This window comes from Recurvomyces mirabilis, assembly GCF_035927965.1.
Source record: "Recurvomyces mirabilis strain CCFEE 5264 chromosome Unknown scaffold_26, whole genome shotgun sequence".
NCBI classification, from domain to species: Eukaryota; Fungi; Ascomycota; class Dothideomycetes; order Mycosphaerellales; family Teratosphaeriaceae; genus Recurvomyces; species Recurvomyces mirabilis.
In genome coordinates, this window is record NW_027041960.1 from 105,618 (window position 1) to 121,836 (window position 16,219).

The 16,219-nt window shown below is 53.7% G+C and overlaps 5 protein-coding genes across 5 annotated transcripts; 2 read left to right on the forward strand and 3 right to left on the reverse strand.

The window, feature by feature from the left end:
* Positions 1 to 3: 3 nt before the first annotated feature.
* LTS14_008537 (uncharacterized protein) lies at positions 4 to 2,628 on the reverse strand (the record flags this gene model as incomplete). Its single annotated transcript, XM_064841225.1, has 1 exon — positions 4 to 2,628. The coding sequence occupies one exon, from the start codon at positions 2,626 to 2,628 to the stop codon at positions 4 to 6; it is 2,625 nt and encodes an 874-aa protein (XP_064691089.1).
* Positions 2,629 to 3,129: 501 nt separating this feature from the next.
* Positions 3,130 to 6,813, reverse strand: BUD5 (Ras guanine nucleotide exchange factor bud5; the record flags this gene model as incomplete). The annotated part of the gene is made up of 1 exon (XM_064841226.1): positions 3,130 to 6,813. The coding sequence occupies one exon, from the start codon at positions 6,811 to 6,813 to the stop codon at positions 3,130 to 3,132; it is 3,684 nt and encodes a 1,227-aa protein (XP_064691090.1).
* Positions 6,814 to 10,330: 3,517 nt separating this feature from the next.
* Positions 10,331 to 12,355, forward strand: LTS14_008539 (uncharacterized protein; the record flags this gene model as incomplete). Its single annotated transcript, XM_064841227.1, has 1 exon — positions 10,331 to 12,355. One exon carries the CDS (start codon positions 10,331 to 10,333, stop codon positions 12,353 to 12,355), a length of 2,025 nt encoding a protein of 674 aa, XP_064691091.1.
* A 191-nt stretch (positions 12,356 to 12,546) lies between these two features.
* Positions 12,547 to 14,420, reverse strand: LTS14_008540 (uncharacterized protein; the record flags this gene model as incomplete). The annotated part of the gene is made up of 2 exons (XM_064841228.1): positions 12,547 to 13,896; positions 13,950 to 14,420. 2 exons carry the CDS (start codon positions 14,418 to 14,420, stop codon positions 12,547 to 12,549), a joined length of 1,821 nt encoding a protein of 606 aa, XP_064691092.1.
* Positions 14,421 to 15,058: 638 nt separating this feature from the next.
* On the forward strand, positions 15,059 to 16,198 carry HEM2_2 (Aminolevulinate dehydratase; the record flags this gene model as incomplete). Its single annotated transcript, XM_064841229.1, has 1 exon — positions 15,059 to 16,198. One exon carries the CDS (start codon positions 15,059 to 15,061, stop codon positions 16,196 to 16,198), a length of 1,140 nt encoding a protein of 379 aa, XP_064691093.1.
* Positions 16,199 to 16,219: the final 21 nt, after the last annotated feature.

Below are 16,219 nucleotides of genomic sequence, written 5' to 3' on the forward strand. Positions count from 1 at the left end.
GCTCTACCGATGCCCAAAGAGCTCGATTCCATGAACTTCATCCTCCCCCTCTTCGTCAGCCATCTCAAAATCTTCGTCCTCTTCCTCTCCGCTGGAGCTATCACTCGAGTCCTCCTCGCCACCAACATCTTGCAGACTATCGTCCGTCCCATCATCCTGTCCGTGTCCGTCTGAGCTCCACAAGCCAACAACATCGTCCTCATCGTCCATCATAGGAGAAGAACCAAGTTTCGGTCTCTTCGGTAAAGTGGTAGCAAGGCCAGCAGGATCACTCCTCACACTGTCCGGACTCCTGTTCCGATCAACGGCTGCCGCTGCAGATCTTCGTCTGCGAAAGGGTTCGTTGCCCATATCGAAGCCTTGGAGGTAGTACCGCATGGGCGATAGACTGCGGCTGACGGCATCGAACATTTCGAATGGGGAGAAGCGAGGGAGTTCGAGGTTGGGCATGTTGGGCATATTTGGCATGTCGCGGATATTAGGCATGCGAGGGAGGCGTGGCATATCTGGCAGCTGTGGCAGGTTCGGGAAGTTTGGCAAGTTCGGCAAATTTGGGAGATGAGGCAGAGTAGGGAGAGTCGGTGTGGAGAAGCCTCGACTCGTGAAGCTTGGCCGACGCTCTTGTTCCTCTTGGACAAAGTAGCGTCGGCCTGGTGATTGGGCGCCGCTGGTACGTCTGCTGTCGTTGTTGAGCGGTAGTTGGGAAGGCGACGTTGGCACTTGTAGAGTTGCTTGCTCGACTTCCAGGGCCTCGTCAGCTCCTATACCGGCGTCACGGAGCACAGCATTACCAGTGAAGTCGTGCTGGCGATGGCGTTGGTTCTGCTGGCGGATCAGGCGTTCGGCATCAGTCTCCTGTACAGCCGTGGGCGCCATCTGATTCGTATTGTAGCTGTCGCAGACTTGACACTTTAGACCGAGCCAATGAAAAGGGGACCAGCTCCGGCGACCACAATCATTGCAGCCAATGTACACTGTGCGCGGTCTTCTAGGCTGCTCAGTACTCTCTGCATCCGCGGAAGCCTCGGTAGGAGGTTGAGCTAATTCATCATCAACATGTGGCAGAAGACCTTCCAGATCCTCGTCGTCCTCTGGCATAGGCTGAACGCGGATTTCATCGTCCAGCTTGCGCCACTGCAGCTCCATATTGATAGCACTTTTGCTGCACACTGGGCACTTGTACGTCACGGCCATAAGATCTCGATAGCATTCTCCATGCATATAATGGCCACAGGGAAGGCTCACAACCGGCGTGGATGACTCGAATAGCCGGATCAAGCACAACGGACAATCGCCTTCGGTTGCCCGCTCAATGCACGGGTGCGATGCGGATGTCGAAATCGAAATGCAGACATTGCAGCGCCGACAATGCACGAAGTCCTTTCCCAGCCCTTCGCCGACTCGACAGATACCGCAGTCATCGCAGTGATAGATGCGTTTATTGTTATCATTGTCCCAGAGCTTGCATTTGGGGCAGTAGTACCAGGCCGAGTACTCGCCACAGTTGATACAAAGTTCACCAGCAGGTTGTGGCGTACGACAGAGCATGCAGAGCATATTCTCGGTCTTCGTACGGTTCAGCTGATGTGGAAACGGAAGTGCCGAAGAGTGATCATGGCAGTGGCGACATGGATACCAGCGCTTGCAGTCGAAGCATTGGACTTTGACATTGCGCTTATAGTGTCTGCACCCGAGGAGAGGCGGCAAGTCATCGACTATACTTTCGTCATTATCTTCCATGGTCTCTGGTGGGATGACGGGCAGTGGACTGAAGGACGGTTCCAGGTCGGATGGCTCGAGGCTGTAAGGATTATTTGGGTCGACAGGCAGATACATCGAGCCTACCTGAAGGTCATCGGACGCGGTTCCGGACGCTTGCGGGTTTCGCGCTTTATGAGATAGGTAGTCTTGCATCATAAGATAGTGCATCAATCGTGCTTTCTCCTCGGTAGACACAGCGAGCAACCGAATCTCCTGCAGTTTCTCTCTGATTGACTTCATACCATCGTTCTCAGGCAGAGACGAGTCCATCCTCCCCACATCAGCCTGCTGCTCCGCTACCTCGGCCCCCATGTCCATTTCCATACTCTCTCTTAACAACGATTCTGCTACCTGATTTTGGCGAGCGAGGCTGACCAAACTAGGCTCGCTAGCACTTCTCAGGCTCTCGGCAGCCTCGTGAGCAGGATTCCGACTCCGGTCACCACTCCCGTGTCTCCAAGACCTATACGACGAGTACGAACCCGAACCCTGCCGTCTTCTCTGAGTGAACGAATGCAAGCTCACACCACCGGTAGCATAACTCCCGCCAATAAGCTCATTCAGCACATCGACTTCGTCAGGTTCACCAGTAGGGCTCTCTACCTCACCCGCGACATCCGTAATCAGTGTTGATGTCAGTGTGGTGTGAGCAGCAAAAGAAGCTTCTTCGCCCGAGGCTTCTCCTTCATAGCGGTGGTGCTGCGGTGTAGCAGAAGCTTGTTCGTCATCGTCGGAGGCAGAAGACCGAGGAGCATGTGAAAGGCGCACTGACCCGGTGTGGCTAGAGGGTGGAGCTGTGTTTGACGATGTTACAGAGGCCAGATTCGTGATTTCCTGGTTTAGAGGGTCAGGGTCAGGGAGATTCATGAGGATGCATGAAGTGGCCACGGAGATTTCTCTGAGGATCAGAAGGGTATGCGAGACCACAAGTACTAGTCTATGTAGTGGCAGGCATGCGAGAAGGTGTGGCGTGCAGTGGCCGTGCACGTGCTCCCCTTCGTCATCGCATATACAATTGAAGAATCAAGATTTCGAATGGACACGCAGCGGCTAAGCGCACTCTGCGGTGAGCATGCGAGCCTCAAGGCTACAGAGGCGGTGCCGTGTCTAGACAGTCGTTCGTAGTGGGCAGCACAATACCATATGATGCCCGCACGGGTCAACACATGCGGGCGATGCGGTCTAGACCAGGACTGATCACAAAATAGCCAAGTGAGTTGCGACAACCAATTGATGGATATCACGATTCACATTCAGCGACATAGCTACGAATGAAAATCGCCAAGGGGTATCTCGCTAACAAATACAAGCCATCATCAGTCAACTGCTCCACGCATTCTCCCTGGCTCAGTGGTATGTCGTTCTATATCATGAGGAAGCCTGCTTCTCGCCACCAGATTGCGACTCTATCGCTGGACTGTCCTGTGATGTCAGTGCCTTGAGATTGAAATGGTTGTTTCTCAAGAACATGTCAAACCGCTCCTTGTTGCCCGTCTTCGGACGTTCGCTCGCGGTGTCGGTACCACGCCTAGCATCGACCGCCTTGAGAAGCTTCGCATCCTCCAGCTTGGGCTCAACGACCAAGCTGCGCCGGTGAAACTTGCCAACCATCTGATCGTTGCTCTCACGCATTTGGGACATATGTGAATCGATCCACGCTTGCATCTCCTGCACCGGTCGGAGACTGTACGGTACCTGGAACTTTTGCAGGTGGCTGATGACCTTGGCCATTCGCATATACTTATCGAAGTTGATCACAGAGACTGTCTGACCATCGTCGGATGCAGCACCTGGAAGCTCTCGGGTCTTCGGGTTGCCAACATCCAGGAATGTAAGGTCTGTTAGGTATATGCCCAGAAATGGTATACAAGGTGCCACTGGTGTCTCCAAGCGTCTTCGCAGGGCCACTGAGTTCCGCGATACGTCAATGATTGCATTGAGCTCAGCCAGTCTGGCCCGAGTCTTCTTGCTAACTAGATCCCATGTCCGCTTGAGGCGCTGAACGACAGATGTGTTCAATGAGCACATGATCGCCATCAGAGAATCGTAGTTGTTCAACTCGAGGCAATGCGTTGCCACCTTGCTCCAGTGCTTGACCACAACAGCACGTTTCTTTGCGTCGTCAGGCGCAAGAATGCTGTCTCCGACGATGTGCGCAAGATCCGTGTTCATGGAACACATAGCCCGAACATTTTGAGCCTTGTTGGTGCCTCTTGTGCCCCAGTCCAGGCTGAGCAGCTCTTCAGGCTGGATTGCGCAATAAATCTTCGAGGTCATCAGAGTCAATTGCCTTGCCAATTCAAGAGGTTCGAACTCCAAGACGCTGCAGACCAAGCCACCTTTCTCTGCCGCTCGAAGCAGGTTCATTTGTGCCTTCGAGACCATCGGCTCTGGTGCTTCGTCATTCGTGGCTTGCTGTGCTGCTATGCTCGTTTTACCAATCCCAGAAACGAGTTGGCCGGTATGTTCTCCACTGTGGTAGCTCTCTGTGATCTTGCGAATGGTCTCAAGTAGACGATCCGCCGCAGATGGTAGATGAGCCTTCAACTTGTGGAGAGCAAAATACCGGATCTCACCAAGAGCGTCCTTATCGGCGTCAGCGCTCCAGTAAGTCTCCATCCAGCCCTTGAAGACATTGTACACCCGTAGTCGGACGGGTTTTGCGATTGCTGCGCTGTCCCCAATATAGTCGAACCGTGCGATCAATGTCTGCGCGAAATCCCGGGGTGTGGCGAACATTCGGAAGGTGAGGTAGAATGCAATCATAAATTGTGGATCAGGTGCCACATCATGGATGGTAAGTTGTTCGATCAGCGCTGGCAGGGTACCTCCGGTGATTTGGCCGTCCTTGTTTAATGTCAGTTCGCTCGCGAATGTCTTCTGCCATAATTGTGTCTCAGCGTCGTTGAGTGGGTCCGACTCGGTTGTATGCAAGCTCGATATACTGTGGAAGCTGTCCAGGAGGCCTGGGTCCGGGCTGAGGGGAGCCTTGTCGTGGTCGGGTGTGGTAGCCCGTGTCGAAACCTCAGAGACTGCGCTGATGCCAGAATGCCTCATGCTACTCCGGAACGTCTCGGCGGACCCATCAATTGACAAACCTGCACTGTCTTTCCGTGTAGGACCCTCATCTACTTGAAATATTGCAGGCATGGTAGGACTTTTCAGACTGGCGCCACTAATACCATTATGGGACAATCTGATTCTTGATCGCCGGCGCATGGAAGGTGTTGCCTTGGCTCCGTGAGAATCTGCTGTCGATGGGCGCTCATCGGTAGCTCCAGGCCCGGCGTTGCCTCCTTCAGGCGCTTGCTCAACGTTGTCCACGCTCGTGCTCGAAGCCAGGCCGGATGCTGGGAGTGAAGGAAGTACTTTGCGGGAGAGTCGCTTCTGGAAGGATGTGAGGATACGTGGCTGAGCTAACGCTTCCGAGGCTGTAGAGGGCGAAGTCGTAATCGCTGTTGTTGGTCGCTCGTCTGTTTGATTTGATTGCTTGTTCAACTCCACATCTCCAATCTGCTCGATCAGATTCTTGGTCCGCGCAACACATTCACCCGCAGTGCGAATAAGGCTCGTCCCGACAGCTACCAGTCTATTCGTTTGTTCCGGTAGCATCACAGCATTACTTTCTTCCGTATCCGAGAAGGTGAAGACGTTACGGGTCGCCTTCACCACTTCTTCGAGCTTCAATTGAAACTCAATTCGTGCTTGGTGGACTGACGCTGAATACTGGCTGTCACGCGCAAGCACCACATCGACGGCGGCTAAAAGAGCTCTGCATGCCAGGACCACTCGCTCCGTCGTGTCAGCCAGCTCTGCTGTGGGTCGAGCTTGGAGATGATGCCCTATGAAAGCACCAATATGGCTGATACACTCGTCGTGCGCTTGAGATAGCTGACCAGATGCAAGTGAAGTCGGTGTTGAAGATTCATTATCGATAGTGGAAAGCCTGTAGGAGGTGGTGCCCGAGCGTGTGATTGTAGGCCTCTCGCTCAGGTCCGCGGCATGGCCGTTGGCTTCTTGGGCAGTCTGGTGGCTAGAGGTCTCCTCCGAGTCGGAGAGCTTTCCTTGATCAATCGGTACGACCTTCGCAGAGTCCACACGGCGGTCGGTCTGGGCTGTATAGGGCGCACTTGTGTCTATCGCCAGTTGTAGGGACTCAAAGCTCGATGCGCCGGCTTTCCTATAGTCGCGTGTATCTTGGCTGTCCGTTTCGGATCTCGACTCTGCGATTTCCTTGGCCCACATGTCCGCAAAACCCACAGCTCGTGTAACCACTTTGAATGCTTTTGTGATTACATCATCGAGTAGATAGTGCACCACCTCGCCGGCGAAAGGCTCACTTATCGTCTCTTGTAACCCTTTGGCAATCTGCACCAGATTTGATAGATCTGCGAGCAGGCCTTTTCGCATTCGACGGATGCCAGTATGTCCTTGCACAAGAGATGCATCTCTGTGTAAGCAGTCGGCGTGCTCAAGGAGATATCGTACACCTGCGATGAGGCCGCGTATATAGTCCTGGCGCACAAACGTTGACAAGTTGGCGTCTTCGTTGGCTCCGATAAGATCCCAGAACTGGGTCATCGCATTCAGTAAATTTCGTAAATACGGATGATCGTAAGCTTCGCAGTAGTTTGTGGGGAGCCACCCTCGCTCTCCGGTGGTAACGACCGTACCATCTGCCCAGCCATTTGCATGGACCGAATGAACCAAGATTAGATCGCCTGGCTTGATGGTGACTGTCATCATTAGAGCATCATCGCCGGAGTCTGAGTCAGCCGGAGCCTCGAACGGATAGAAGGCTCGAAGGTAGTTGTGGAATAGAGCAGGTGCAGGAAGCGTATCGGAGGGATCGTGTGAGTACACAGGACTCTCTGGAGGTGTCATTGGCAGCGTGATCGCGAGTCCGGTGGTGATACCAGAGTCCATCGCAGGATAAGAAGGCGACAGCAGCTTGGTGCTTCCTTGGCTGGACGCGAATTGTGCTCCCCGCAGGGTTGCAGTCACTGAGCCTGCTTCTACAGACGAAGAGCCAGCAACGCTGCCGTGCAGCATCGCGTTTAAGGACTCCAGATTGTCTGTCGTCTTCGAGCGGCCTCCATGGGATCCCTGGGGCCTACGCGAAAGTGCTTCCTGGCAACCTCGTTGCTGATATTCTGCTGCGAAGGCTGGATGTCAGTACAGTGCATGCAGTGGCATGTTGTCCCACCGAAGGAATGTAAGGAGCGGGAGCTGCCGGCGGCGTATGGTGTTCAAGACCATCGAACCTGAGCAAACACCGGGGACGGTCATGTCGAAGTGCCATAGCAAACATACCTCGTCAAGGGTAAATCGCGTGATCTCGAACTTCACGACCGAAAAGCAGACGTGCCAACCAAATGAATCCTCCCAGCAGAGTCGACAACTGTTGGCGATTTCCAGGTCGAGGTGTATGAAGTCTGTCGGCCGGCGCTGCAAATAATGATCGTGTTTGGGGGTTTGTGGTTTGCGATGTTCCGGTATTACTCGCGAAAGAGTATTGGCACTAGGTAAGGTGTATTGATGTTGACCTTTCGTTGCGCGCGCAAGGGCAGATGAGGTCAGGTCGCTCCTTCCTCCGCTTTGTGATATTGCTTAGGCAAGCACACTCGTCGACGACCGCACCTTGCTTTCCAGCTGAAGATGACGACCGAAGAACCAGCAAACACTGCCGTGAGCTGATACTTTGATTCAGGTAGGAGAGGTTTGAGGTCGCCATGTTTTGAACCAAAGAAAGCCGCGACCATCAGCCTTTTCCGGGAAACGGGTAGCAGGTAAGCCCTCAAATAACGATGGCTTTTAGGTTGAAGCATCCCGTCTGGAGATCACACTTCAGAGTTCGCAGATGCACCGAGTGGAGTCCAATCGTTACCAGTGCGCCCTATCACCGTGCTACGGACTGCGCTACGATGCTCCGCGAAAGAGCGACTCGCGCGCCAGACAACTCTACCGCCTTTGACGTTCGTATCACTGGCCGATGCTGATGTGGCGGCGTTACCAATCGCAAGATTGTGATAGCCAATTGTACTGCTTTTGCTTTGCAATTCGTTTCGCTCCCCATCTCGAGTTGGAGCTCGCATGCCGTACGCAGCCTCAGCCGCGACCACAGCAGAGCCCCGCTGGCCGAGGTGCAACAATCTGAGACAAGGCCTGAAGCTGATCGAGCCAGTGGAAGAAACAAAATCTTCTTTTGCGGATTACAATGCGCCTCGATTCTCCTGATGATTTACCCTGGTGGCGATCTTTAGCGGGACCTCGGCTTTCAACCGGCATGTATTCTTGGAAGCACGTGGGTTTAATTGGTGATCCGCACGCCACACCCATTGCTCTGGTGCCAAAAGCACTTTGACTCTGCAAACTGCATGACATCGGCTGCGTAGATTTCAATATGAATGCCTCGCTTCCACCAACAGCAACATGTCGGGTCGAGCAGAATAGAGCTGAAGTCGAGTGTGGCGATCGTCAGCAGGGATGCGCAGAGCCCAGCGACCCGGTCCATCGATCTGCGCCGGATGATTGCGCTCCAACATGTCTCACTTGCCCCTTCGCGGGGCGAGCTCGAACGCTTGACCAGGGCTGCGATGCGCCACCCGAGGCCTTGACCCAGAGACGGCGACACGGGATGTTGGCGGAAGGCATTGAGCTTCTAGTGCTCACATGACTACGTCGTTGTGGCTACTCACCTGCGCAGAGATATGACATCTGTCTACCTAGGCTTGCAGAGCACCGATAACAACAGCATAGAGCTGCTTCAACGCCTGATGCGTAGGTTGACTGCCGTTCCCACTGGCCTTGGAGCAGTTTCCGAGGACCTGCTGCATATCTCGTTGCCTGTCAACGATAATAGCTCCTTGTCTCAATTGGACAACTTGCTTTCATTTTCAAGCAGCTGCACATCCGTCAAAATCCCTTGTAGCCATGATGAGAAATTATGAAACTCCCTTGACAAATTGTGAAAGTAATCCGCGATTCAAGAGTGGGTCAACCAAAATACATATCCTCTCCTTCCCCGGACGAACCCAAGTCCTGCAGCAATGTCTGAGACAGTGTTGCGCAATGATTTTCCCAGACTCTCACGACGCAGACACGACGCAGTATGCAGGATAGACGTTATCTGTCTGCGGGAATCGTGCAATGTGTAGGTTACATCAACCTGGTGCTCGGCATTATTTGCCCTACTTATGATCTGGTCGACTTCCGGAGCCTGGACAGACACGCATAAACATGGCAGAGTGTGTTCTGGACGACGAGGCCCTGACGTCCTCATTACGGAGCTCAACCCCATCGCCTCAGGAATGGCCAGCTATTCATAGCTACGATATGCAGTTCCGTTTGAAGGACTTTGGCAGTCTCGGAGCACACGAACGTCTCCATCTCTAGAGGCCAGATCCTGCGCAAGACATTCAGCTATCTGACATAAGTACTTACTGTAGTCGAAGCTCTAGCGTGTCAGACTACCCACTGGATGCACATTGCACGTCAAGTAAAGGTAGACCTGGCTAGACCAATAGTATGGACCCATGAGTCGAGGCGAACCAAACATTGTGACAAACGAAACCCATCGGGCTGACTCGTGTGCCGTGTGGCCGCCGTGGAGCTCCTGCTTTCACCACCAGCACACAAGAAGCCTTTCCGCACCTTGGCTTAGACACGAAAAGCTGGCAAGCTGCGCACAATGAGGGCCACGTGATGCACATATGCTGCCGATATAGGAATGGCCATTCTTCGAAGCAGTCTGGATGTATCTGCATGGCATCGTCCCTGGATCTTATCAGTCTCTACACCACAAAACCGATGCAATGGCCTCTCCAAGCAGGAATCAGTGGCCTTCTGCTTTCGGCAAGCATTTGTGATCTCTCAATATGCAACAGGAGAATAACGAAAGCTTGCCTGCACGATCTCTTGCCATCTAGAGCTGATGGTGCAGTTGTGAAAATCTGGTGCTACGGTGTCTCAGAATGTCACTTTGTCCTAGTCGAGCCGTGCTGTACTAGTCTTCGACGCGACGGCAGCGTAGCACGAGACGCCGTGCTTCTTTGGGTCGGCCGGAAAGCATGCATTGAAGGCTGTTATGATTGCTCACTATCGTGTTCTAATTGCATGGTTGGAGCTGTATCGGCACGTGACGAGCTTGAGTGAATGCAAACGGATTATCGCTGTCCAGAGCCGTCTCGTAACGGATATCGGGGACTTCTTGTCGTGAGGTCCTGCTCTTGGCGCAACAGGACTAGAGCTCATGCCACATCTCGGGTGCAATGTAGATCGCGGCCCCGAAGTGGTAGCTGTAATATATAGGTTTTGAGAACGAGCAGCCAACCCAGTCAGCCGCCTCGGTTGTCATGCAGGGTCGGCTTCGCCCGCGTTTGTTTTGATGATGTAAACATCTGGACCGCGACTGCGCACTCAACTTGCAACACGCAGAAACAACAAAGGAAGCGGGCGCGAAAGTACATCCGCGGCACTCAATAATCATCACGGAGCTTCTCTACGTAGCCACACACCCACTTTCGGCGAACGGATCAACAATACTCACGCAAGAAGCAGTACAGCGACAATGCCTCGCATGACGCGCGCGAAGGCGGCCGAGGTCGCCGAGCAGCTTCATGTTGATGAGGATGCGGTCCTCGAGACGCCATTGGGAGAAGATATCCCTACATCGTTGAAAACACAAACACCTGAGCGTAGCCCGTTGGAGGAGATCATGCAGAACAGCGGCGAGAGCAAAGACGAGGATGCAGACTTGAATGGCTTTAAGAAGTCTGTTCGGGGCAGCAAGGGGGCCAAGAAGGGTGGGCAGAGCAGGAAGGTGGACCTCAATGGCAGCACAATAAGTCTCGTGGAGGCCCAGGAGCAAGTTGATGCAGTTAGAGAAGCCGGTGCTACATCAACACTCGATCAGACCAACAAGGACCTTGTTCTTGCCCAGCCAGCTGCCATAATGGCGGACGTCGCAGAGCTCTCAGCAGTGACGACACCCATGATCGAAGCTCTCAACGCCGAATCGCCAGCAAAAGACGTCCGTGAAACCGACTTAGCTGAGTCTCACATGCAAGACACAACAGAGGCGCGTGATGAGACCGTCTCTGTTCTTTACGCGCCGCCATCACCACTTCCTAGTGCGGTGCCCAACGTCATCGCTTCTCTCCGCAAGAACACACCTGGTATGCGATCGACCAGCAACAAGGAGAACGTCGAGCCCATGTCGTCACTGGCGCCGAGCTCGATTACACCGCGCCCGTCAATGTCATATGATGCGCTCGAGGAGGCTGTAGTGCATGGTGCCACACCCCCTGGCCCCTCACGCCGTGCTTCAGCTTTTGATATCAACGCTTCGGCAGTCGAAGCTCCAGCGACCGCCGCGACACTAGACACTTTAGAGCACGACATCATCACGACATCCAAGAACGAGCTTACACAGAGTCTCCCGACTGAGCAGAAGCAGGTATCAGACCCGATCACAGCCATGGACGCTTTAGATGATGCTGTGGAAAGGATATCCGCCGAAGTACCTGTCGTGCAGGCCACACCGAAGAAAGCGAAGGCTCAAAAGGCCACTCCAATCGTGAGGACCACTAAAGCAAGCCAAGCAAGGCTGTCTATGGCTCAAGCCGAGAAGTCAGGCAACCCCCGTCCATCGAGCATGATCGGCAGATCGAACAGCGTTCGCCAAAGTGTGTTCTCCTCGCAGCCGACAGGACGTAGATTGATGCCTGATACACTCAATAAGTCCACCAGCATGCGCCAGAGCACCGCAACAACGCAGCCAGCAGTGAAGAGAGTCATCTCAGGCAGCTCAAGTCTCAACAAGAGCACGAACGAGCCCAGGGAGAAGAAGGAGGTGGTCATTCCGCATAGCAAGCCGAGGCCAATGTCCGTCTCCTTCCCAACACCGCCGCCGCCACCAAAGTCTCGCAAAGCTCCCACTACCTCTTCGTTCCAGCTTCCTGGAGAAGCAATCGCAGCGAAGCTGAAAGCTGCTCGGGAAGAGCGTATGAAGGAGGCTCAGCCTGAAGAGGAGAAGAAGCCTGCTTTCAAAGCGAGACCGGTGCCTGCTGGATTGAAGAAAGCGTCTAGTGTGCGTCAGACGACAGCCAGCAGGGTGCGGGAGTCTGCCGTGGGTGGTGCGAGCACCGGCGGAACACACAAACGTGCCAACAGTGTCATGACGTCTAGCACCATTAGACCTCTTCAAGCTCCGACGACCAAGCCTGCGCTACCGGCCCTCAACGTGACCAAGCCGCGAGCCTCAACAGCCATGGCCAACCTCACTCAACCCCGCTCTTCTCTTCGCACCTCCACCATCGGCACGGCGCCCATCCTAGGCCAGCGTGTGCCATCAGGTAAGGGCACGTCCAAAGGCAAAGAAGTCTTCAATCGCGCTGCACTAGCCAAGGACACAGCGGTAAAGGAGAAGCGTGAGAAAGAAGAAGCTGCTAAGAAGGCTAGAACGGCGGCTTCAGAGCGTGGAAGGCAGGCGAGCAGGGAGTGGGCTGAGAAGCAAAAGATGAAGAAATCAGGTGGAAGTAAGAGTGCTGGTGGAGATATTCAGGCTGCGGCAGGTGCTGAGGTTGTTGCTTAAGGTATCCCTTATGTCCTTGTCTTTTCTTGCGCGGTGATGAGCGAAGGCGTTGGGATTGGCGTTGATGGTTTTCTGCATGTCAGACCGGCATGACGCTCAGGCACTTTCTCGATCAGATAGTTTGGTCCGTAGGAATCTTTGCCAACTTGCTGTCATCATCACGACACCGTTGGCTGAAACTATGGGCGCTACTAGTTGACCAACACACGTCTCAACAGTTTTCCACCAAACGCGCTCTTCAAATCCTCAACATGAACGTCCCACACGAGCATCCCATCCAGAACCACTCTCTCGATCTTCACCCGAGCATACTCAGGCAGCTCAACATCCAACCCACTCAATCTATCTCCCTTGAGCGCCCACAGTCCCGAATGCCGCTCAAATTGCCACACCCTGCGCGACACAACTGGGGTCCATGCCCAGGCATCGAATGGCGTTCGCGAGTGTATACTACGCAGCTGCGCCTGCTTCTCACTAGTGGAATCAACCACGGGATCGGCTGTGGCATCTGAGGTACCGTTGGAAGCGGCAAGGAAGACGACGGGGTTGTAATCGAAGTCGAAGCCCAGTTTTATGAGGCGGATCTTTTTGCCTTGGATGTGGATGTCGAGGGTTCCGGCGAAGCCGAAGTCGCCGGGGTTCATTCTCAGTATGCGATTCGCGTTGTCCCAGCTCTTGATGGGTGATATGGTGGCTTTCTGCTCCAGGTGGTCTTCGGGAATGAGGTCTTCGGTGGCGATGCGAAAGCCATGGACGCGGCTCATGCGGTCTAGTGGTCTGTCTGGCCGGAAGCTTTGACGGACATTGATCCGAAGGTATTGCATCGGTCGTCCTTGGCGGGTTGTGCTCCACTGCTCGTTACTCCATAGTGAGGCGTCACGCTGAAGAAATGTGTTGACGCCACAACGGACTCGGGCATACTGATCGTCCTCCTGCAGTCTGCGGAGAAGAAAGGCAAAGTGTACGGCTTGATCCACATTTCGCTGATGGTCGATGCATTCAAGTCGCACAAGATATGTGTCAGTCTCGTATGGTGTCGCGGCCAGCTCTATTGACAAGCCACGATTCGTGATGGTGTAAGATGAGCCTCTTCGACGACTGCTTGTCATTACGATTTCGGAGCATGTCTTGAAAGCATCAGGATCCATTGCAAGCAAGCCGGGCTCGTCATCGTCCTGCATTGGCCACGCGAAGATTGTGTGGTCATCTGAATGCTTGATGATCTCCTCCTGGAGACGTAGAAATGCCTTCTCGCCTTCGCCGTACAGCATAGCCATGTTTATGTCGAACAGTCCAAGTAACGAGTAAGCTCTGTCTTCAAGTCTCGTGGTCTCCCGATCTGCAGCCCATGACATCCTTTGTGCTATCGAATATGTTTCAAATGTTCTCTCGCCGAGCAGCATATGTCTGTCAATGCGAGTCACTGCTCCAAGATCATTGCAGAGAGTTTCTTTAGTACCTAGAAAGCCCCAATGCTGATCATAGAAAACGACATTGCTTGGAGCGAGGAGTTCTTGAAGCGTCCAGCCACGCTTTGACAACTGTCAGCTGTTACAACGAGAGTTAACACATGAAATCAGCCTGTTGTACGTACCGTAAACCATTTACTTCCAGAGAACGATGCCTGGCTGGGCACATCGGAGAGATAAACATAACACACGGCAGCATGGGTATACCATGCATACATCGAGTTGATGGACTCCGAGAGCTCAGCACTGCTGTCCTTATTAATACAGCACGTGTCGGCCCAGACGTAGTCGATGGCGTCGTTCCGTGCTTGGTCGCAAGTGCCACGAATCTTCCGGTAGCTATCAGATTCTGAGGAGAATCTGCCTTCGTGGAAGGCTTGATAGTCGATCTCATTATCTTCCCAAGTATGGCTGAGAATGGCATACGTCTGCTCGTTTGGAACAGACTTTGCTCGGGCATCTTCGAGTTGGATGGTCGTAGTGTTGAGCCATCGAAGAGGCCGTGCTGGTGGCTTCCTGTTGCGATGAGGCTTGTTGGTTGTTGCCAAAGGAGGGTGTGGTGCCGGGCGAGTAGGCATGTTCAGATCAGTGGACATGGTCAACCGCTTTACCTAAGAGTACTTGCGCTTGCTTCTGAGTATCATACTGAATGCCTACCACAGAAGAGGACGTAAGAGAGATACTCGTCCATCAACGAGCCTCGTCGCAGGTGGCAAGGCTGGGCTGTGTAGCGGCATACAACACTTGGGGGCCGAAGAACCCGGCTTTGCACTGCTGTAATGCATGCCAACACTACTGTGGGTGATTCTGGCGAGGTGGCTGCTAATCTTGTATCTCTGATCGAAGATCTTGCACCTTCGAATAGTGTGCAGTCTCGTGCTCATGCGTGGTGGTGAAATTGAGTTCAGCCTTGTGCGGCGCGCCACATCCGATCAAGCCTCGGTACCGAAGACATTTTATCGACCATTCATTGATCTTCCAATGACGATGGCGTAAGCGCAGCAGCGAAGATACCATCTCGTCCTCTGCTGCAGCAAGTGAGGTTTTGTTCACAAACACGAGATCGAGTCGGTGAAGTGGTCATTTGAACGACAACGAGCACCGAACACCGATCAACGAGCACCGAGGAACGCATTGGACCGGAGAAAGCTTCCTGCAGCACAATATATCGCACGACTCGACGCTCCAGCACAAACTCGCTCGACACTCCTCCTACCTACCACCCACCGCAGCCATGTCCTTCTCCACCCTCGTCAGCGACCTGACTTACCGGGACACTCAACAACAACGAGAACAACACCGTCCTCCAATATCAACCACCGCCTCCACCGTCTCCCGCGCCCGCTCTTACGCCAGCACAGCGGCAACCAGCGTCTCCGTAAGCGGCGACATCGCCTCACAACTCCATGGCGGGTACTCACACCCCCTCGCCCGCGCCTGGCAAGCTGAGCGCCAACTCACGAAAAGCATGCTCATATACCCCATCTTCATCACCGACAACCCGGATGAAAGCGAGCTGATACCGAGCCTACCTGGACAGAGGAGAATGGGGTTGAACAAAGTCGTAGCTTTCTTGCAGCCACTTGTGAGGAAAGGCCTCAAAAGCGTCATCCTCTTTGGTGTCCCACTCGCACCTTCCGCAAAAGATACTCTAGGCACAGCAGCGGACGATCCGCAAGGCCCCGTCATGGCTGGGATCCGTCTCGTGCGAAAGAACTTTCCCCAATTGTTCGTCGTAGCAGATGTCTGCCTGTGCGAATACACTTCTCACGGCCATTGCGGTATCTTACACGAAGATGGCAGTCTCAACAATACCCTATCCGTCGACCGAGTCTCAGATGTCGCTATGGCGTATGCAGAAGCTGGAGCCCATTGCGTGGCTCCTTCCGACATGAATGATGGAAGGATCCGTGCGATCAAGCTCAAGTTGATCGAGTCTGGGATCGCGCATAGAGTCGTCCTTATGTCCTACGCGGCGAAATTCTCTGGATGTCTATACGGTCCATTCCGTGACGCTGCAGGGTCCGTCCCATCATTTGGCGATAGGAAGTGCTACCAACTACCACCTGGAGGTCGCGGCCTAGCACGACGAGCCATTGAGCGGGACATTGCAGAAGGCGCGGACATCATCATGGTGAAGCCTGCTACTCAGTACCTCGACATCATCTCAGATGCGAAGGAGATCGGCAAGAATATGCCTATTGCCGCATATCATGTTAGTGGCGAATATGCTATGATTCACGCGGCGGCGAAAGCAGGAGTCTTTGATCTGAAAACCATGGCTTTTGAGGCGACAGAAGGGATACTCAGGGCAGGAGCAAGTATTGTGGTGAGCTATTTCACACCTGACTTTCTGGAGTGGCTGGATACTTAGACACTATTCGCCATAATGTGA